The 23,964-nt window shown below is 46.0% G+C and overlaps 1 protein-coding gene across 1 annotated transcript in view; it reads right to left on the minus strand.

Moving 5' to 3' along the window:
• The window catches only part of Sash1 (SAM and SH3 domain containing 1), an 849,046-nt gene that overhangs the window by 77,275 nt on the left and 747,807 nt on the right, over positions 1-23,964 (minus strand). The window contains exons 3-4 of the mRNA XM_051206030.1: positions 7,865-7,915; positions 7,704-7,753 (exon numbers count right to left, since the gene is read on the minus strand). Coding sequence (XP_051061987.1) covers positions 7,704-7,753; positions 7,865-7,915 — 101 coding nt within the window. The remainder of the gene's footprint in view (positions 1-7,703; positions 7,754-7,864; positions 7,916-23,964) is intronic.

Here is a 23,964-nt window from a genome sequence, read left to right on the forward strand (position 1 = left end):
GGGGAGACAGTCCTTAGAAACAGATGGGACATTGCTGGAAGCTGCTATTCTCGCCACTAAATGGCTTTTCAGGTGATGCTTTGTGTTAACATTCTTAGGCAGAAAGCATGCCTTAATACACAGCTGTCAGTTTGGGAAGACACCAGAAGGGTCTTCTACACAGTAATTCTGGGCTGAACATCCTAGTTCAAAGAACCCAGGTCATGGAGTGAGCTTGACCCAAGCATTGAATGGGCTCCGAGCACCAAGCTGAGGAGAAAGCCTTAGTGCTCCAGCCGGCCTGACTCGTGTGGGGTTCAAGAACATAAGTCACCAGAGCAATGGGCAAGGGCATGAACTTGAGCCGTATTAGACAAATAATAGGGATAGATAAGATTACAGAGTGCTCACTTCGTGTTAGATAGCTTACTAAGTGGAGTAATTACTATAATTACATCCCATTTAGTCAGGAACTGGCCCCCGGATTGCAGAGCTGGTAAGGAAATGCATGAGTCCAAACTCATGAGTCTGGAACCAGGTAGGTCATTCCTACCCGATGGACAAAGAGACCCTAAGACTGGATTGACAGGTTTGTCTCCAGCTCTGGGACCTTAGGCAAGGTAAGTACTCTCAAAAATCGGTATCTCCTTCAAAGAAGCCCATGAAACGTGAAGTGATAAAAGACAGTAACAATGACTAGTCTAGAAATAATTGGCTGGATCCAGGTGGACCTTGCCGGGTAGGCAAGCCGATTGCTGAGGCTGGACAGAGCATGCTCGGGGAATGACAGGGAAAGGGAAACATGCTGTAAACCATGTGTTTGGACATGCTGCTCCTGGCTGGTGGTGCTGGGTTAGCAGGCTATGGGACGGATGGGACCTTTGAGACAGGAAGCATAGCTGGTGGAAGCGAGGTCACCAGGGACGGACCTCTGAGGATTCAGTCTGCTTCCCTACTGCCAGTTCGAGGGCTCTGGCTCCTGCTCAGTTACCAGGACGTGGCCAGCTGCCTCACATTCTTGCACCCAGGACTAGGAGCGGCTGCTGCCAAGGCGCCTTCCACATGAGACGCCCTGAATCCCCTGAACCGTATGCCAAACCAAACTCCTCCTTAAACTGCTTCTGTGGGATATTTGGTCCCCGTGACGCAAAAGCATCCTACACAGGGAGCATCCCACACGGTCACACAGCAAGTTCAGAAGCTAAGCATACCAGGGGACAGGCCCAGCCTGAGAAACCTGCCCGGGGAGTAGGTGGCAGGGCATGAGGTGACCGTGTGGGGAGAGGACAGAATATGGGACACTGGGCTCAAAGGGAAAGAGGAAAGCCAAGTTGGAGGCATGGCGAGCAGGAGGGGGTCAGACACTGAGCAAGGACGCAGGCAGGGGCTTCCTGGAGACAGGTAGATGGGGAGGAAAGGGGGAAGAGGAGACAGAGTTTCCCAGGGTTGGGGGTTAGGGGGGATGGGAGGAATCCGACACACCAAGAAAAGGCCTCACCTACGAGATGAGGCAGGAATGCAGTGCTGAGCTCTGCACATGCGTGAACAGGGTGTGCAGGGATCAGTAACTGTATTCTACCCATGGCTGGAGCACAGACCCAGCTCTATTGCTCTGTCTCCCTTTATTTATCTGCCTTTTCCGTCGCCCTATATATTTGGACTTTTCCTGGCCGTAAAATAGTTCAAGTGTAGTCATCGGAACGGGAAAAGGTGAAACTTAAATCAGTGAATGTTCAACTCTGGTGAAGGGCTTAGTAAGGAAACAAGTTATAAATATTGGCAACGGTGAGGTTTTGCAATTTATTTTAGACTTCCTTGCTTCGGCAGATAAATAAATGACCGAGGCCCAGCTTAGATCACTTTGAGAGTCTACCTGGCTCCTGTTTCCTACAGCTGAAGGATGTAGGTTTTAAGTGCTAGTTATCTAACGCTGATGAGCCCATCTAACTCCATCTCAATTACTTTTCTCCTGATTGTAATTGTAATTGTCTCCTGATAGGAAGCAACAAGGGAAGAAAGATTTACTGTGGCTCAAGGCTCAAGGGATCCAACTCATGGTTGGGAAAGCATGAAGGTGGCTGGTCATATGTCCTCAGCCAGAAAGCAGAGAGGAGTGAATGCTGGCACCCAGCTGGGTATTCAGATTGGGATCCAAGCCTGTGGGAGGGTGCCTTTCTAAAACACCCTATAGAAATACAGAGGTATGTTTCCATGGTGACCGGCATCCAGTCGCGCTGACAACTGACTGTGGACCATCATCACAACCCCGGCCTCCCAACCTCTAGAATTGCTGAAGCAATACAATTGAAGACAGTTTGGAATTACAATGCTACCTCCACGAGCACTGCGACTTTAATTGGGATCAAATCTGGGTCGTGATACCGAGTGGTTGTGTAGCTTTGAGCTACCTAACAGCCTCTGTGATCTTCACTTTCTGTGTTTACAAATTAAGGGACTGAAATGGACAGAGCCTTCACAGTAAAGCTCTCACAGTACTGAATGTATCTCACTCTTGGTAGATCATAAGCCCTACACCTCACATTCTTCCTTTTATTTTCTTTTGGAATTCGGAGTCCATAGGAACCAACTATGGAAACACAGTCGAGGAATATTACTTGAAGGCGTGCTACATTTGCTTATGCTATGGGACCTGTGTTTAATGGTGCAACGATGTGTGGCATTCTTTTATGCTGGGTTTGTTTACCTCTGTGAAGCTGTGTTACTCTGCCTGTCAAAAACGCCCGACTGATCTAATAAGGAACAGAACGGCCAATAGCAAGGCAGGAGAGAGAATAAATAGGGGGAGAAATCTGGGAAAGAAGATTGAGGAGCGAAGAAGGAGAGGAAGACGTCAGGAGAAGCCACCCAGCTACACAGCAAGTCACGGAGGAAGTAAAGAAAGGGATATAGAATAGAGAAAGATAAAAGCCCAGAGGCAAAAGGCAGATGGGATGATTTAAACTAAGAAAAGCTGGCTAGAAACAAGCCAGGTTAAGGCCAGGCATTCATAAATAAGAACAAAACTGTGTATTTATTTGGGAGCAGGGTAGCGGGCCCCCAAAGACCAAAGAGTAAAGTACAACCAACAACAAAACACCTCTACACAAATAAAAAGAAGCAGAGCCCCAGGGACTGCTGGTTGGTGGCTTCTTTGAACACACTGCATAGAAAATCCTGGCATTACCTGTCAGTCATCTGGCTCATTTTCAGCTCAGTCTTATATGCATGTGTATAACACTAATGAAATATATAGCTGCCATGGGAAGCACTAATTTCCCACCAAATGACAACACTCCCTCTTAAGAGTGATATTTGTTCAGGACAAATGTGGGTTTAGCTATCAAAACTCCCCTGTGATTCAGGAATTGAATAATCCTTTTTCAGGGCAGGTGGGGGGGGGAGGGGTGGCTTAAGGTTTCACAGAGTCTCAGCCTATGACAGTGAAGAGCAAAGATTCAACGGTTCATGGCAGCTGCAACACATCATGCCACGGCTCACTTAGTCTACCTGCTACCAAAGCCATGCCTGAAATCACCCAACTCCCTGTTTTTGTCCACACCACCATTTAAACTATAAAATGTGTGACTCTTTGTCTACAACTCTCTCCCTTCAAATGGAAGCTATCTGTTCCCACATCGCTATATCTTAGCACTCCATGCCATGTGAGAGCTCAGTAAACAGCGGCCACATGAGGAAACTATGAGAAGAAGCAGGAATGGGGGTCAGGAGGAATTCTGGGTAAACGTCCTTAAAGGTACAAAACCAAAAACCACAACCTAGCTTCCTGAAGCCTGCTGAGTCATAGGGCCAGCCCTAAGAATGTGAATGGGATAAAACAAGATATGGGTCCAATAAAAGTGGCATTTCTTTAAGTCACTACGTGCCAGGCTTCCTGACACTCATGGTTAACCCAATTCCTCATAGATGTAAGAGATCTGTCCTTGCCAAGAGAAATGAAAAGAAGAACAGGCTTTGCTTTTCAGGTGTCTTTGAGAACAGCTGCGAACAAGAAATCTAGCTCATGTTCGCCCCTCACAGTGGCAGATACCAATCCAAGATGGGGGCCAGGAAATGGGACGCTGTGTCTCATCCACAGGTGACTTGGACAGTTGTGGAAACTAAAGGTTCGGGTGAAAGTTGCCTTGCTTCCTTGATTACCTTCTATGGTGGCAGAGCAGGGGCGTGCATGTGGCTGGCCAGGCAGCTCAGTGACAGAGCCACACGAGGCCCCGTGACGCATCACCAAGGCCACAAACAAAATACGCCAAAAACCCTCTTGCTGGAAATCAGGGTGAATGAGGGTGTTTGTCAAAGTGACGATGGGGGCGGAGGGTCCAGTTCCTCATCCCACTGACCTACCCCTCCATCTGCCTTTCTCTTTGATTCTGTGAGCCAAGCAGCCCAGAGCCTAGAAGCTTACATCCAGTGTAGAAAGCGGTGTCACGGAATGTGATGCCAGTAGTGCCAGGACTCCTTGTTCCATGATAGACTCACCACACCCACCTCCCTCGGTCCAAGCTAACTTCCTGGAAATCAAGACTTAAGCCGTGGCAGGTGTGTGTAGTGCCCTGGAAGAAGTACTATGGTTTATCCCTCTCTCCCCATGGAAATGCTTTTTTTTTTTTTTTTTTAATTGAGTTTTTAAGAAACGGACTTTATATCATAATCCATGCCAGATCCCTGTCTAAGCATAGTTTTTGCCTGGGGCAGAAGGGTGGGAAGCATGTGAGCTCCAGCCGCAAAGACACCTGGGAGACACTGGATCCAGAGGGCAGGAGCCGTAGAGTTGGGTGCTCTTGCTCGTAGAGTTGTCTGTGGTCCCGGAGCCTCTGCCCCGCCATGGGAAGGCTGGTTGTTGTAGGACATGTCACCCTTTGTTTAGTAAGCTCTCCAAATGCCAAACAAAAAGCAGAACAACATTTCTGCCCATAATGCAACACTCTGAGTCAGCATGGAATTTTAGTTGGCAGACACTTGTCGGGCACTAACCAGACACAACCAACTGGTTTGCCAGGGTCATATTCCAGGGCCTCAACAAGCAGCTGCAAAGCTGCCAGCCAGTGTTAGGGTGGGAGGCATCGAGGGATTTTCCAGTCGAACATAGCCGTACTTTAAAAGACCAATGAGTAACTTCTCAAAGCAAACCGTGCATTAAATCTGTCCTAACTATATCTGAGGTAGACATTTCACAGTGATAGCTCATCTTTAAAGACAAGGCAAAACCTGAAACCCCTTAGAAGGTTTTAATCGAGGACTAATTATCAACTACTAAGTGTTTTTTCTACTTTACAGCCACAGTGTTAAAAATTGACTCAGGAGGAATTGCTGAAGCTAAAAACCTGGTAAAAGTTTGATGAGGGGAAGGCTGCGCTAGAGTCTCAGTTATCCTCCCCAAAGAGTATTTGTTACAAAGAGAAACGATTTAGTTCCCAAAAGGGAGCCTCACAGATTCTGCGATAAACAGATCATCAAAATTCATTATCTCTAATCATGAGATTAGCAGGAGTCATGAGTTGCCTGACGTAATAGACTATGAAGAAGAAAAAAATAAGAAAGCCCTAACATAAAACAACTAGCCTATTCTGTAAAGGGGGGGGTGGTGGCGAGTTTACAACAGAGTAAGAAACCCTTTCAGACAATGCATGAACATATCATGAGTAGTTTTTGTAAGTGCTTGATTGATTGAATGAATGAATGGATAAATAAATAAATAAATAAATAAATAAATAAATAAATAAATAAATAAATAAATGTCCCAGCACTGGGACAATGAGAGAAAGCCAAGCTGCAAGTTAGGTGCTTCGCTGTAAGTTTTCTTCCTGGGAAATGCCCTGTGGTTCTGTGGGAGTGTGTGTGTGTGTGTCCTTAAGAAACGCATGCCAAAAGACTCAAGGCATTCAGGCTGTGATGTGTGCAACTCACGCTCACATGACTCAGCAACTGTGTGTGTGTGTGTGTGTGTGTGTGTGTATGTGTGTGTGAGTGTGTGTGTGTATGTGTGTGTATGTCTGTGTGTGTGTGTGTGTGTGTGTGTATGTGTGAGTGTGTGAGTGTGTATGTGTGTGTGAGTGTGTGTGTGTATGTGTGTGTATGTGTGTGTGTGTGTATGTGTGTGTGTGTAGTGTGTGTGTGTGTGTGTCCCAGAGAGGGAGAACAAGAAAGCATACACACGTCAGGAAGTGCTGATTCCAAGTGTGGAAGCTTTGTTTTGAGGTTTAAAAAAGAATGCTATAATTTTCAAGAAACATTACTAGAGAAGCGAGTAAAATGTTTTGTTTTTTTAAAAGAATTTCAGAATGGTTAGAAATATTAACCCTGAACCAGTGAAAAGGACAGAGGCAAAATGGCGGTACCACAAATGGAGAGATGGGGGTGGGGAGGCTGCGGGCAGTGGGTGTGGTGCCCGCTGTTTTATTAACCTCTGAGAAGTCCGTCAGTCTCCCCGTGGCCACAGGAGTCACACCGCGTTTCAAAGGAAGGGATACAAACACGGAAAACATGACTCACCACCGCTGAGCAAAAAGGGTGCCCAGCTTAACCAAGGCTAATCCAAACCGGGTGACCCACTCGGCCCTCCCCTTTCCTGAAGGCCTCAGATGCTCCAAAAGAACACCTGAGCCCTGCAACTCCATCACACCCAAGTGACAGCGTAGGTCAAGAGAACCCACAGCCCATGTTGTCAATGTCCACATCCACCCGGGGCCCGCTTCAGCCTCAGCAAGAGTAGGATCCTGGCAGGAGACCCATCACCTCAGTCAAGAGATGCTTAGGTGGTGTGTGCATCTGTCCTGTAACCTTTGCTTTCCATCGGCTCTTCGGTTCTGACGATATTCTTTAGTCTGGACCCAAGCCTCCTCAGCCCCTTGGTACAGAGCTACAGCTTTCTGGTAGAGCCGCTCCTAGATGCTGCCTCTGCCAGCAGCTCACACGTGGCTGGATTAGGCCGAGGGGGCTGTAAAGTACACACACACTTGCCCAGCGTGTGCTCCTCGTTCCTAAAATACTTCATTCCTAAAGCACTTCTCGGCCTTCTCTTGGCACAAAACAGGACAAGTGGCTCTGGGCCAGAGGAAGTGTCTGCTTAGAAATGCGGGCTTTCTTTACATTTCTTTACTTCAGGAAAAAAAAAAAAATCACTAGCATGACTACAATGGAATAAAAGAGAAAGAGAAAAGCCTGTATATAAAGACATTTTGTTTTTGTTTTGTAAATTGTCCGGAAATATAAAGCATAGCATTACCTTTAATGAGAACAGAAATTCCAGAGTCTAAGTTTGGACAAGAAAACAACAGTATTTCTTTAGCAGAAGAGATTCATGCACATACGTGTGCCAGCTTCTCACACACAAATCACATTTGTTTTGAGGTGGCGTACCCAAAGGAGGTGTAGCGGAAGCTTTTCAAAATCATTTGCTTTGGTCAGAATGTATTTTATTTTTATACTCAGTTCCCTCGTGCTTTTCATCCTCTATTAGAAGCCCGGGTCAAAGATGAAAACCCATCCCAGTTGATTTACCTGCCCTTTCCCTTCATTCCAGGCATTTATTCCGGACTCCCTTCGAGACCACCTTTGCAAAATTAATAGCCGCAGGCAACCTCAGCTGGGCTGTAAAGCCCACCTTGGTAGACGTGCCACACAGAGCATGTTAAAGAATATCACGTCCAACTCTCTAGCCCAGACACCTCCCCCGAAGCTAGGACTCAGGCAGGAGGAGAGCGACTTACTTTCTTTCCACTTCTGGAGTCGACACAGCGCTGCAGAAACCAAGGGACTCCTGGAAGAGAGAGGAGGTCTCAGTGTCAGTACGGGAGTCTAGTTCCTACACAATATCACTGCAGAGAAGAGGCAGAAGCCAAACCAGATGAGGAAAAGTTGCTGTGCTTACTTCGAGCTGGGACCGCAGCTGAAGTGACGTGGGGCTGGCGTTGGGTTTCTCCTAAAACAGAACAGATGCAGCTTTAATGAGACGCCCAAACGTGGCACACACAGAAAGATAAATAGATGTGTAAGAAGAGAAGGGAGGATTTGGGAAACACTCTGCGGTGCAGTGGGAGGAGATGGCGGAGATAAAGGGATTCTCTGGGAAACCTGAAGTGCTTTTTCAAATGGAACTCAACCGCTTCCCAAACTTCACTGCTATACTCTGCTCAGTTTCCCTCCACACAAGCACCGATCAACCAAAGGGAACTGACGATTAATGGTGAGATGATTCTCTGGATACACCAGACCATCGTTGCTAGATTTTGCGTTTACTGCAGCTGTTGAAGTTGAGTTTATTTTTCAATAGCATCGAGTTCCAGCCTGATTATTTTTACATTTACTTAATTCTGTTTATTGGGGAGGGCACACACTGGTGCCCTGGCATGCGTGTGGAAGGCAGAGGTCAGCTTTCGGGAGTCCATCCACTCCCATGCGGGCTCCAGGGATTAAACTCAGGTTGCCAGGTTTAGTTAGCAGCAAGCGTTTTACCTGCTGAGAGAGCCACCTTGGCAACTCCCGATCCGATTTTGAAATTCTGAACTCATTCAAAGTCTTGTTGTAAATGCGTGTTAGAAAGCTGGAAGACTTAACTGGATTTTATTTCGGCCTTTAAAAAAGAAGCACCATATATATTACAAATGAACTGGCCTGCTTGCAAATTTACCAAAGCCCTCAGCTTGCATGTGATGAATGACATAAAAAAGAAAAGAAAAAATGCACGAGGCTGTGAGAGTATTGAGCAACATTAAATCACAAGGGCAGAGGACTCCGTTTCAGAGATAAAGACCATGTCTTGTAAACACCCTTGTTTTATAGTAAGAGGTTCCCTTGAAAACGTGAAGCAAAGGGGGGAAAGAAATGAGTTACATGGGATGCAAACAATGGGCTGAGATGGGCTTTGGTGGTTTAAGTGTGAAAGTTGTACTAAGGAAACATTTGCTTGTAATTAGAAGAAAACAAGAGCCATCCACAGAGCACAGTGGTTTTTTCCAAAGAGACTAATTCCGGATCAACACAAGTGTAAACAAAAGCTTATCCTTTCTTCCTCCTCCTCTTCCTCCTTCTTCTTTTGGTTTGTAGGATAGAGTTTCTCTGTGTATCTCTGGTTGTCCTGGTACTCACTCTGTAGACGAGGCTGGCCTCGAACTCACAGAGTTCTGCCTGCTCCTCCTCCCTAGTGCTGGGATTAACATGTGCCTCCACTGCCTCCTCTCCAAGGCTTATCTTACCGGAGGCAGCTCCACAAAGGGGCAGCTCTGAAACAAACATTTGGAAGCTGCTTCTGCCAAATAACATTGACTCTTCACCTGGGCCCACAGGTATCTGAGAGCAACAGGAAAGCCTGGCATCCTTGCCTTCACTGAGTCTGTCTGCCCCCTTTACTTCAGCAGAAGACGTAAGGATGGGTCATTGTCCTAAGCCTGTGAGCATCTTGGATTCCTAGAGGAACATCTGACCATAACAATCCATAATGGAGAGGCCACACCCTGCAGTAGGAAGTGTTCATCTTACAGAGACCAGATTCATCCTTTTATGTCATGGCAGTAAGGCATCTTCAGACAGCTCTCACAGAACCAAGACAATGGTCAATCCTTTGACAAGGATTGGTCACCTACGCAGACCTCTGATCCCTCTAAAACCCATGCTGGTTCACTGAAGATGGGCCTATACTCACTGGGATCCACCCAATGTGGCTGGCCACATTGACTAAATTTTCTCTGATTTTTATGATTACATTTTGACTGACACATTGAGATGAGCAGCTGAGCCTAGCCTACTGAACCTGCTGGCTGGGGTCAGGCTTTTGCCCTAAAACTCAAGTTACTGTTAAAAGATACATACACACAAACATACATACATGTGTTTGTATGTGTATGCTGTCGGAAGACACATTTGAACCTTTGATTTGTAAGAAACCTGAGTTATGAGTAAGCCTCAGGCCTCACCCCTGTGCAGCGTCAGAGAGACCAATTGGACAGCACTGGCATTTTGAGACTACCTCTTTGAAGTCCCTTACAAGACAGACTAAGGCCCTCCATTCTCCCACCTCTGTCCGATTCCCTTCCTAACATGGCCACTTCGAAATCTCCTCTATGCTGGTCATCATTACTCACTTTTGAAATTGGCAAACTGAGGATAAATGGCTGAGCCTAGTGTTTCAGAGTTGCCAGAACTCTACTTACCAGGCGATGGTTACCCAAAGCTCTGGTTATCGCTCCCTGATCAACTTGGTATACGATGATAGGCACATCTGTCAGAAGCAGTATCATTAGCTATAACTTAAACAATCGGAATGATTCCGATTTCTTCAGTAGTCTGATGGCAGTAGCTATCACCATGGCTATATTCTTCAGGACTACATTATGGCTTTAGGAACTGTTTTGGTTATCTCAACTAACACCCAGGACGTGGACAGGTCGTGGTCATGCCCCGTGATGCAGCCTTACAGGCATCTGATTATAGGTTTATTAAGGGTTGTGATTAACACAACCACAAAACACCAGCAGAGAGACTTTGCAGAAGCAAAAAGGTAGCAGAGAAATAAGGACAGTTTGGGGCAGCGCCAGAGATAGGAGGATGGGGTAGCGCTAGAGACAGGAGGATACGGCAGCAATCGAGCCCAAATAAAGGCCATCGCCATCCGTGTACTTTCTGGAGGAGTAAAGGGGTGGGTTCTGGGAACCTACTGCCCAACCCTGTGCATGGACCGCATACATTGAAACCAGAAGGAGGGTGGGTTGCCCACCATGTAGGCTCCTTTTGTTTTTGCCACAAGGAAACAATGAATGCGCCAGAACGAGTAGCTCTGAAGAGATAATTGTGGGTAAACAGCCTGAAGGAGAAGAAACATCTTAAGGGACTGGCTGCTCACTCAGCCCATCCCACACCCTTGCTTATGAAGCACCACAGAACTCCAATGCCCTCAGGGCCCCGCTGATCTCTACTTACTTACTTACTTATCTGCGTGTTGTGTATTATTGTGTCGGGAGGTGTGTGAGTGTGCCATTCCGTGCTGTGGAGGTCAAGGGACAACGTTGAGAACTGGCCTCCCCTTGGACTGTGGGTTCCAGGGATTACACTCAGGTTGCCAGGCTTGCACTGGAAGTCCTTTACTGAGCCAACCTGCCAGCGCAGCACCCTCCTGGTTCTTGTCCATTGTATTTACAATTCTGTACCAAACCTGGCACATAATTTTGGCAAGGCACTGTTCAAAGTCCAGCTGGTCCTGCATAGATCCCTGGTGCAGTCAGCATTCCTGGTGCCTACAGCCCTATCTGGAAGCCAGACACTTAAGCCTCGGAAACAATAGGTGAAGAACTTTCAAGTTTCAGAAAGGATTTTTGTAAGCAAAACTACTATTTGCGAATACATAACAGCTCAAAACAAAACCAGCTGCTTGCCCAAAACCAACAGATGCACACATATGTATTTCTACCTGCTTGTCCAGGTGCACACATGCGCGGTCCAGTTACATTAACAGCACATGGGTCGAATGTAACATGTAGGCACTGGAATTAAATGAATATATTTCGTTCTAGTGTGTTCAAACCCGCTGTGATACACCGGACTCCAAACCCACCTGAGGGCAGAAATAAGGTCCTGGAAAATGGTTTTCAGACCCCCCGCCCCCGTCCAGCTGTTTCCAAGTTCTTGTGGAAACTCACATTTCTCTGTCCCTCATTGCTGCCAGGATCCCACGCCAAATGAACTTTACATCTGGGAAGGAAGAAGGGACAAACCACTGTGCTGTTCCAAAGGCCGAGAGGAAGAACACCAAGCACCCACCAGCTCAGCTCAGGGCCAACTTCTCCTCCTCCACGAGAACCACAGGAAGGAGGTGGAAAAAGGCAAGCTTGCTTGGCAGAACATAAGAAAAACACAGAATGCCACGTGCTCTCACTGTATGAGAGGCAAATTTGAAAAGTATTTCTAGGACAGCAAGTTGGCTCAATAGGTAAGAGTACTTACTGTCAAACCTGATGACCTGGGAACCACATAGGATGGAGAGAGCCAGCTCCCTCAAGTTGTCTTGTGATCTTTCCCTGAGTGTTTCGGACACACACACACACACACACACACATGCATGTGCACACACACACATGCATGTGCACACATACACACACTCATGAACACTCACACACACACACACACACACACACACACATATACACACACACAAAGGTGAAGGACAGTGACTGAGACAAACACCCAACACTGACCTATGGTTTCCACATGCATACATATTCACACACATGCATGTGCACACATGCATGCGTGCACATGTGCATGCATGCCTGAAGTATAAAAATGCATAACTAGTTGTTATACTAGTTGAGGGAGAAAATTTAAAAAATAATAAATAAATAAACAGGGTCTCAGGAGGCTGAGACAAACGTCAAACTTTAGCCCATGGTAAACTTTTTATAATAAACGCTTGCAAACGCGGGCAGGGAAGGCTCCGATGTAATATACATAAATGATATGTTTCTGTTCTTGCGTGGTGATTTTCTTTCCTTCTGAGCATTAATCTTCGAATGACTTACTCTATAAATTATTGAACTTAGTTCAAAAGCAAATGAAATTTAAAATACCCATTTATTGAATGGCAAAAGTGCCATGTTGAAATTACTGTGATTTATCTGTTTCTTTAACGATTCCTGTAGCAAACTTACTTCATTGCTCAAAATGATTACCTGGGTGCAGAGTTTACTGCGGTCTAAGAATGAATCTCCCCTCACTGTGCAGCGGCAGCCATTTGTCAGGATCTTGTTTGTTCCTTCACAGCCACTTGGCCAACTTTCTCTCTCTGCAACTCTGAAAATGCTACAATGTATGTTGCACTAATTGCAACAGTGGAGAAGGAGAAGGGCCTTTTAACCAAGACAGAGTTCACCCACCCAGCCCAATGTCCAGCATGGTTCCTGCAACTCCAATAGGAAGTAGTGATTGGCCTATGAATTGTTATTCGTTAACGGATGGTTAACCCTGGCCCATGTGCCTGGATTTGGAATGACCTAGGACACAGGGGCTCTGCGTACATCTTTAAGGACACTTTCAGATCAGAGAGGTTTCACTAAGAATCCTGAAGGGATTGGGATGGCATGCTCATGCTCAACAAAGCGGGGAGGGTGGGAGGCAGCTGGGCATGCTTCTGACAGTCAGTAGATGGCCCCTGACATGCCTGCTGCCGTGGTAGACTATGTCACCTTTTATTTTATTTTTTAAGATATAAAGCTGTTGGCCTGTTGTTAGCATTTCTTATTGGCTAGCTCTGTCTTGAATATTAACCCATTTCTATTAATTTAAGTACTTCCACGTGGTCTCGTCTTACCGGAGAGAGGGGCCGGCATTCTTCTCCCCCCATCTTAATGTGACCTAAAGAAATCCTTCTTCCCTTGACTCGCTTTACGTTGGTGTTATACTTTGACTTTGAAATTTTCCTCTAGAAAATTGAACCCTTGGTGCCCAGACGATGGAGCAGTTTGGGAAGATTCTGGAACCATTTGGAGGCAGAGCCTCACTAAAGGAAGTACGAGACTAGGAGCCCAGCCTTACTTCCTGTCTGCTCTCTGCTTCCAGACTGCTGATGTAAGGAGTGATGGCCTCATACCTCTTATGTCAGACCTTCACGTACAACATGAACTCTACCCCCTCAGCCAAAATAAGCACTTTCTCCCTTAAGTTGCCTTTGTCTGGCTTTTATCACAACAGTGGTAAATTAGCCACAATGGCCAAGTGCTGAGTTGATCATAGTGGTGGAGAAAGCAATATTGTAACAGAAATGATGTTCAGCCAGGCAGTAGTGGGGCACGCCTTTTATCTCAGCACTGGGGAGGCAGAGGCAGGCAGATATCTATGAGTGCAGTCCAGCCTGGTCTACATGGCAAGTTAAAAAAAAAAAAAGTGATGTTCATCGGGTGTGGGTAACGGTGGGTACCAGTAACAATGCAGACGCACATGAGCACACACACACACTTGGAAGCTGGTGGTGTAGCTCAGTGGCAGAATCCATGTTTAGCACATGTGAGGCCCAGGGTTCCAGCCCCAGAACTGTGAGAACACAAAAATGTGTGGCAAAGGGATGTGCCACACATATTACTGACTGCACGGCCCAATATACAAAGACTGCTTGCGCTGGGGAGAGGGCTCCATGGAGAAGTGCTTGCCATGAAACCATGAGGATCTGAGGCTTGGGTCCCTGGTACCCAAATAAAAGACCCAGTGTGGCAGTGAGAATCCTGGGGAGGGGAAGGTAGGAGGAGCCCTGTGCTTGCTGGTCAGCTGCTCTAGCCAATCACTGAACTCCAGCTTCAGTGAGAGACCCTCCCTGCCTCAAAATCCAAGATAGAAGCCACTGAAGAAGAATCTAGACATTGACGTCTGTCCACACACATACACATGCATACACATCAACAAATATGTGTACCCTTACACACTTGTGCGCCTGCGCGCGTGCACGCACACACGTGTGCACACACACACACACACACAGACGCTGATAACTTAATAAGAAATATCTCTTCAGGAAAGAAATAGGCTTATGATTTTAAGAGATGAATCTCAGAAATAAAGTCATGGAAATAAGCATGTACAAATACTCCAAGAAATATCAATATTTGCTGAACAAATATATATGTCAGACAAGGCCACAGTAATGTCCAAGTTAGAAAGGCAAGTGGGGGCCTTAACTGTAACTTTTATTCCCCTTTTAATCTGTTTTGACTTTCTCCCTACAGTGTGCACATTCTACTTTTACAACCAAAAGCCAAAACACTTTTCCTATTTAAACTACATGTTACTCTTTTCAGAAATCCCATGTCATGTCTGACTCAAAAATTACATACACATATGTACACTCTACCAGAGTCTCATACTGTTAACCAGGACCTAACACATCCATGACACTGAAGACTCTGTGGTAAGGATGTTTAATTGCATTGGTCATAAGATAACTTCGTCTCTATAGATCTTTGTGAGACATTTGTCATTTAAGGATACAGATTACTTGGTGGCAATCCAGGAGGATCAGAAGTTCAAGAACATCCTCAGGTACACAGTGAATTAGAGGCCAGCCTGGGCTACTTGAGACCCTGTCTGAAATCCTCCCCTCAAAAAAAGATCACACACCCCATACTATGTTATTTTTATTGCTTTAGATAATTTAAAATTCTGAGACAAAACAAGACTTTTCCTCACAGAATTTTGCCTTCCCCTCCCTTTTCCTTTTCCTTTAATTGCCCTGGTCCTTTTCTCCCTGTTTATGGTTTTTGTTTGTTTGTTTTTATTTTTCTTTTGGGAGGGCATAGGAAAAAAGAACTGAAGTTGTTTTTTTTTTTTTTTTTTTTTCATCCCTTCTCAGTTACACCTAATAGCACCTAAAAAGCATGAGGGTGGTAATTAAAAAACTTGTACTCATGACATGCACAGAAAATTTGCGAGTAAGCAGTCCATTATGCCAATATCCCCCTACCAGATAGCAAGTTTTTTCTTGGTAAAAGCAAACAAATAAAACCCCCAGAAAAGGGACAAACAGGAAACATATTCAGACATGACGGCCAAGGGCAGAACACACATGGTCCTTTCCTCGGTCTGTAGCACAGCATATAAAAGCAGGGAGTCTGAACACACTGAGTGACACACCTGGGAAACAGGATGGGGAGGTTGGCAATGTCCCTAAACACCACAAGTCCCTTTAAAAAAGGAAGCAGACACAGGTAGTAGTCGTTTTAGAGAACCAAGATGCTGAAGGGTTTTGTACAACACAAACAGACCTGGTGTTTTGGTTTTATTGCTCGGGTTTTGCTTTTTTTTTTTTTTTTTTTAATTGGGTGTATATGTGTGAGTTCCCACGCAGGCCACAAGAGGACTTCAGATCCTCTGAAGCTGGAGTTACAAATAGTTGTGAGCCAGCACCTGACTTGGGTGCTGGGAACCAAGCTTTCGTCTTCTAGAAGAGTAGGAGGTACTCTTGACTGCTGGGCCACCTTGGTTTTTTTTTAAAGAGCTGACTTTGAATGTGGTAAGAAAATACGTCCGAGCCAGCCACATTCTTCCACTGGATCCTTAAAACAATGGATGCAAATTCTTAAAACAATCCTTAAAACAATGGATGCAAATCAAAGCATTTTCATCTATTCTATACACTCTGACAAAGAGGACCTAACAAAGCACCTGTGTAGATTATCTAATAAAAATGTGTTGAATGAGTGCATGAAGAAAAATATTAAAATATAGAAAGGGAGATGTGGAGACCTCATGGGGAAAAAAAAAAAAAACCGGTGTGCTACATGTAGTAATCATCGATGAAAATTCATAAATCAATTTAAATTTTATTAATGAGGTAGATTAATTAATGACTGTGGATTTGACTCATAAGCAAGGAAAAAGGTGGTGTAAAGCTGTAAAGCAAACCCGGTGACAGAAAGATTCAGTGAGGGGCAGAAGCCACACCACGCTCTATAAATATCTTCTACCACATGTGCCCAGGGTTTTGTTAGGGATCACAAATGGCCATTTGTCCTTACTTATCCTGAAATCACCATGGAACACCAGAAAGGACAATTCTTAAATCGTTTCAATCAAATGGTTCATGGAGAGAGAGGGAGAGAGAGGGAGAGAAACTGCTTGCTGCTGTGAGGTGTTATCTAACTACACAAGGAACGGGCAGCACATGCCTGTGGGCTACCTGCTGGGTGTAGCTCACCAGCCCCACACACGACCTAAGCACCCACCGAGGATGCCCCACTAGTCTGCATCTGCCTCCCCACCTGGGCACCCACTGCATCTCCATCCACAAATCAAGCCCACCTCAGGTTGGACGGGCATCCCACATAAGTCTTTATGTGGACTCCAGGCTACTGGGAAACGGGTCGATTTTTTTTTTTATTGGTGTCCACTAGGACGTATACGAATAGAATAGAATCCTTTCCCCTTAGGCACTTTCAGTGTCGAAAAGTTTAATTAACGGAGCAGGGCCCCCAGTTGGTGGCCCTGTGTGGGGCCGTCTAAGATGTTTGGCCTCGCTGAGAAAGGTATAGCATGCTTTGAGGTTCCGAAGCATGGTACCATTCCCAGCGAGTGTTGTCTCTCCCCAAACTTCATGCTTGCCCTGTAAGCCCTGTCCCTGCCACCATGCCTGCCCCTTGCTGCCATGCCCTGCCATGACCAACTCTGATCTCTCTAGAACCGTAAGCCCAAACAAACTCTCTACGTAGCACCTTGATGGGAAGTGTTCTATCATTGTACAGAAAGGTAACTAACACAGACATCGTCAACTCACTGCGGCCATGCTCCCATAGGAGCTGGCAGAACCCATTCTCTTCCTCTTCCTCTTTGCCTTGGCCTCCTGACTCAAGAGATGAGCCGGCCACGGTGCCATGTGCCACCAGAAGCAATGTGTTATTTGCTTTGGGGCCAGACCCTCACTCCAAAATTATGAGCCAAGTTAACCTTTTATCTTTATAAAGTGGCTATGTGGAGTGTTTCGTTATAGTAATGCAACGTAAACCACAAACAGAGCAAATGAATAACCCGCTTAGTCTGGCAAAAGCTAAAACTTACAAAGCATGCTGCTGAAACTCACTTAGTAAACTAATATAGTCTTCCTTACCTCACGCCTCTCGTGGACAGCATTTACCAAATACTCATCTGACACCGCATGCTGTTTCCAGCACTTCGTGATTTTTAGTTAGTGTTCCCCCCAAACGCTCGCAAAGTGGGATGCCTTACTACCTTGTGTTCACCAAAGAAAAGGCTGAGACAGAGAGTGATCTTGCCCAAGACACATGCCAGGAGCAACCGAGTCTCTGGCAGGTATCCGATACACGGTGAGTGCAGAGTCTGCAGAGCTGTGCTCATCTGATGAGCCGTGTGGTTAAAGCTCACACAAAATGGCTTCCGTCAGCCTCCAGGGTCCGTGTCCCCTTCCATTCCCAAGTCTGCATCCACCCTTCTGCTCTGTTTACTTTCTAAGGCCTAGCTCTCACAACGCTCAGTAACCCTCCTCTTCCCTCGGGACAGCGATTCTGTCCAAGCCTTGCTCAGCCTAGTAGCCGAGCCTCTTCTACGTGCTACCAATCCTAACAAAAGGCAGCCATCTAAATGCGGGCTTGACTCAGTTTCCCAGCAGGATCCCAACCCATTAACTTGTCTTGAAGATCGTGATTACTGGTACTCAAAGTCTCTCCAAGTGGCTCTCTCCTTTGTGTTCTGTTCCTGTTGACAAGAACCACCTTTGGGACTTTGGTAAGAACTAATCCAGAGGCAAAGCACTTGCCTAGCCTGGGTAACGCCCCGGGTTCTACCTCAGAAGCCACCACCACAAACAGAGCAAATGAATAACCCGCTTAGTCTGGCAAAAGCTAAAACTTACAAAGCATGCTGCTCAAACTCACTTAGTAATTGCTCAAGCCCCAAAAGGGTATCTTTCTTCAGACAGCCCCGCCACCCCCAAAACAGAGGGACTGTCCTGAGCCAGGGACATGCAAGCAGGAGCTCCTTTCTGCAAGTCACTGAGGGGCCCCTGCCACCTGTCGCAGGGCATGCAGTTAATTGGGTGACACTTGTGAAGGGCTTTGCAACATGAAGCACACGTGTCATCCGGGATCGCACACATGGCGTTCCACAATGCAAAATCCAAGAGCTATTTTTAAAATCTACCAGTTGATCAGCACTTACAAGTGTCCCTTGCAGCCCCCTGTAAATTCATTATTCGTCTACTGAGAGAGTATCTTAAAAAGTGCTCATGATGGTGGGGTGGTCACACACACACACACACCACCACCACCACCAACACCAACAACAACAACAACAACAACAACAAAAAACCTTAGGCAGTTACACTCCTAACTGCTGAGGTTTTTGGGAAACCTTGAAGTGCCTGTTCTGTTTCATGTATTCTTTTAAAAGCAAGCAGTTCCAGAGGACAGGAGGGAAGGAACTGTACGGATGTCACTTATATGTGAGTCAGTGAATCGCAACACTTGTGGTTATCCCAGGACATACATGCTCAAGAGGCTTCGGGATGGCTCACACAAGAATAAAAGCAACGTCCCTAAAGCCTGGCTCTACTCGAAAGGGCAGTTAAGCCAGGTGGGTGTGGGTTTAGGTGTGGTATGGCTTTTACCTACCAGACCATAATTACATAAAAGCTTTTCTGGCTTCAGGAAAAATCAAGGGTTTATTTTTAATTAATGAGGGCAGGCCCCTAATTCTCTCTTTCAAAGTGTTTCCTCTTGCTAAAGGGGATCCTATGAATTAGTGGGGAGGGTTAATGAATTGCCTTCAGCTAGGAGGTTTGAGGCAGTCCGTCTGGAGCGAGGCTGGACCAATGACAGAGTTGTCGATGACTGCCCTGGCTTCCCCTTTAATACAGCAGCGTGCTGGCTCTCTCATGACGACCATTATTTTTTCAGTTCTTGAATTCTTCAGGGGCAAGTGCGAGTGTGCTGGAAAGACCTTTTGGATTCCTCTTCTCCTGTCTAGACTCTCAGACCGCACTTGGATCACACAGGGTTCCTAGTCAAACCTGAGTCATGGCTCACCTTGAACTTGAACTGTTTTAGGAAAACGGTTTTTGTGTGGTGTTTAATTAATACAACTCCTACAAGTTTTGCTTTACGAGCTTCATTTTCTGCCTCAGATATGTGACAAAATCGTAGGGACCCTTTGGAGGAAAGTCTGGGTCCAGCAAATTTCAGAAAAGTCGGTCTCCTTTTAACCAAGGGAGACATGTGAGGGCAAAGCATCCAGGTCCCTTTGCAGCGATGGAGACTTCCTACACACACTGACTAATCACTGACTAATACCAACACCTAAATCCTTCAGCTGCCAAGCACTAACTCAGGAATTCTAAATTCATTTGCCCTCTCTCTCCCCGCCCCCACTTGAGACAGAGCACTAATATGTAGCCCAGGCTAGCTTGAAACTTGCACACTTCCCCGTCTCAGCCTCCCCACTGTCGAGATTACAGTCATGTACCAGAATGCCCAGTTACTCTCCTTTTCATACAAGGAGAACCTGAGACTTGAGACACGGAGTCGGCTGCTCAAATCACTTAGCCAGGAGGCAGCAAGACCAGGAATTCTACCCCAGTGGGCCTGCCTGCTGAACTCACTGTCAGCAGCTCTACTGCAGCAGAATCACCTACACACAGCTCCCGCTCAGCATCCAATAGGACACGGTTATGTTTACCATAGAATCCTGGGAGCTGCCCTCTTTATCTGCTTTCTGTGGCGGGGCAGACCGGAATCCTAACTGAGATAGAAAAGAGTTCAGAGCCAGCTTGGGCTGCATAGTGAGCACCTATCTCACAATAAACAAAGTTAATGAAACAACTCTGGGTTGTAGTGGATTGATGAGAAACTCTGCCTTTGTTAAGAAATCACCAACTCCAGATTCACAGGCTAAATGTTTCCTTCTGTCTCTGATTTTCTTGATTAAAACCATAGCGATACTCTGACACACTGGGTTGCTTTCTAAACACGGCTTTTCCTTTTTTTCAATAGTAATGACTCCTGTAATTCATCCCTCATACCTGTTCTGGGGGGGGGGGGGGCGGGTATCCTTGCTTTGGGAACTCATCAGTAACCGAAGTAGCCAGGGTACAAATCCCACATTGCACAACCAAATCCCACATGCCTCCTTGTGTCTCTTTATGTCAGTATTAAGGAAACTCTTCTTTGTTCCTGAATGCATTCAGGGCAGGTGTGATGTACTGAAGAATTCTTACTTCCCGACATCAGCATGTGACGGGCCATGGTACAAGCCTGTAACTCCAGCCCTGGGGCGGAGGTGACAAAATGATAAATGCTTGGCCACAAAGTGAACCTCAGGTCAGCCTGGGTCGCAGGGAACCCAGCCTCAAAAAGGAAGACGAGGTGGAGGACAGATAATTACTGAAAGTTCCAAAGGCAGTATTTTTATTAATTGATAGGCAGGTTTGATTTGTTTATTTGAGACGTGGTCTTTCTATATGGTGTTGGAACTCATTCTGAGGACCTGGCTGACTTTGAACTCACAGATCCTCCTGCTTCTGCTTCCCAAGTGCTAGAATTAAAGGCATGCACTACCATACCCAGCCTTTATTTCTTTATTTTTCTTTTTTCCCCTTCCTTTCATATACTTATTTATTTTTGTTTTTGGAGATGGAGTTTCTCTAGCCCTGGCTAACCTAGAAAACTCCAAGTAGATCAGACTGTCCCTGAACTCACAGAGATCCACTTGCCTCTGTCTCCCAAGTGCTGGGGGTTAGGGCATGCACCACCACCGTCCAGCTAAAGGAGAATTATTTTTATTCCATGCAGTCTCAGACACCACCATTTTCAGTCGAGTAGAGTACTAATTGAGTACATGTTAATTACATAATGTTGAATTCCAAGAATTTAGTGCCTTGCTATATTATGTGGGTCCTTTGTGTAGGAAAGGCTTTTATATTACACTTTCTTCGTCCCCAGGGTAAGCAATAAGTGTTCAGTCAATATTTAGTGGCCGACTGAATGGCAGGGTATGGGATGAGTTGATTTGCTTAAATAAGAAAATACTAGGCCATCGTTCTTATGACTGCCTCACAGAGTTGTGGGCAGAGCCTTCCCAGGGCACCTCAGGGGTAGCTTATGATGTGTCTGTGAGTAAGGTATCTTTATGATCCACCTTAGGCAGAACGCTTCTGAAGCAACGTGGTTACATGCCACCTTGTAAAAAGCAGCTTCATTGAACGTGGGATGTTACTTTAAGTGCAACCTTATAATTATATTTTGCCTATCCTATAGACAAAAACGTAACCCTGGTAATTACGGTTCCTGGCTTTATAGGAAGGGAGATGACCCTGGACTCGAGGGGCCCGATTCCGACAGCTTTAAGAACATCTGCTCTAGATTACTGATCCTCCGTCATTACTTGGGCATGGAATCATAAAGTGTGGGTACTGCTAAGCTCTGCGTCCGAGGCCTTGTTTGGTTTTGTTTTTTTCTTATAAACGAACACATGTGTACTTCCGTATTCCAGCGGTCACTTGCAGTGAGCACCGTCCCAGCCTGCTGTACAAACACTCTGGAAAATTCACGGTCCTGAGTGCTTTGCAGCCTCCAGTTGACTGTCACCATGAAGATTCTCCTGATAGCATGTTTATATGTGTCACCAGTGTGAAAGCAAGTCACAAATGGCCAGACTGTCATCTGTCAGGTGCCTCATGACCGCCTCCAGCAGCTCGACCTTACCACAAACACTAGGAAAGCTTCTGATATCTGGCTGCAAATGTGACCGCAGTCTTTCAGGACCCTGTTTGAAAATCACTTGGTTAAAAACCCTTATGTCAGTGTAGCGACACTGATACAACAGCGACAACGTACAATCTGCATTCCAGTTTAAAGAACGCAAAGCTGAACTTCAATATCGCCCCGTAAAACTTCTAAGCTCGGTGTTTCTGTTCCCATAATTCCTTACGATTCTCTAGAACTGGATGGACAGCCAGCTGACATATGGTGAGCTGCTGAGAAATGCAGGTCAGCATGAGACACGAGGGACTGTGACATATGATCTGAAGAACACAGGGCTGTGACCTAACCCAGACGGCTTGATATACACACAATAAAACCGCCATGGGTCTTCAGAAAGAGATGTGCATCTTCTCCCGGGGAAGCTAGCAAGGGCCAGCACAGGAAGCAAGCGGCATCAGAGAAGTTTGGAATAACAAGACAGAAGGGCAGTGGCGATCCACAGAAGTGAGGTGCCTGGAGGGAGTCTGGGATTCGTCTTTAAAACAAATCATGTGGGCTGCCGAGATGGCTCAGCGGGTAAGACCCTTGCCCTGCAGTGCAAGGATCTCAGAGCTCATAGAAAGTCAGTGTGGCCGTGAGCATCTGTGACCACAGGCTCTGGGAGGGTGGGGGGGGTCCCCAAAGCTCAAGGGCCAGTTGAGCTGGCATACAGAATGAGGCATCCACACATGTGCGCACGTTGTCTTAGTTACCTTTCTACTGCTCTGAGGAAACACCATAACAAGAGGCCAAGTTGGGGAGTAAAGGGTTTACTTGGCTTACATATCCTGAACCACAGCCCATCGAAGAAAGCCAGGGCAAAAACTCAAACCAGACAGGAACCTGGATGCAGGAGCTGATGCAGAGGCCATGGAGGGGTGCTGTTTATTGGCTTGCTCCCCATGACCTATTCAGTCTGCTTTCTTATAGAATCCAGGACCGCTAGTCCAGGTGTGGGCCCACCCACAAGTAGCCTGGGTCCTCCCACATCAATCACTAATAAAATGTCCCACAGGATGGGTTTGTCTACAGCCCAATCCAGTCTCGTGGAAGCAGTTGAGGTTACATCCTCTCCAGTGATTATAGTTTGTGTCAAATGGACATAAAACTAGCTAGCACATACATGAGAGTAGACACACACACACACACACACACACACACACACACACACACACACACACACTTCTCTTGATAACAGTACCTGACAGAGAACATCACGCACTGTATTTAGGATGGAGTGAGGCCTAAACTAAGAGTCTACAGTAGTAAATTCATAAAGGCAACACAGAAGCGAGGCTTTCTAACACCAGATACAGCAATAATTTCTAAGGCATGACACCAAAAACCTCAGGCGAGAAAAAAATAGATTAACTGGACTTCATCAACATTATAAAACTTTGTGCCTTAGAGGACAGTATCAAACCTAGGCAAGGACAGCCTGACACAGAAGAAAACATGTGCAAATCAGAGGTCTAATACAGGATTATATATGGAGAATGTCCATATATATGGAGAGTGTCCACAACTGAACAATAAAATAACTAACCCACTTCCCAAAGGGGAAAAGCACATTATTTTTCCAAAGATGATACCTCACCTAGACTATGTGAGACACTTTCTCAGAAACATCACACAACACCCAAAGATGCTGATCCTCAAGGAAATGCAAATCCAAACCATGATGAGATGTCATTCAAAGCTGTTACCATGGTATTATTTACAAGTCAAGCTGAAAGTATGCATTGATGCA

The sequence above is a fragment of the Phodopus roborovskii genome, unplaced genomic scaffold (assembly GCF_943737965.1).
Source record: "Phodopus roborovskii unplaced genomic scaffold, PHOROB, whole genome shotgun sequence".
Classification (NCBI taxonomy): domain Eukaryota; kingdom Metazoa; phylum Chordata; class Mammalia; order Rodentia; family Cricetidae; genus Phodopus; species Phodopus roborovskii.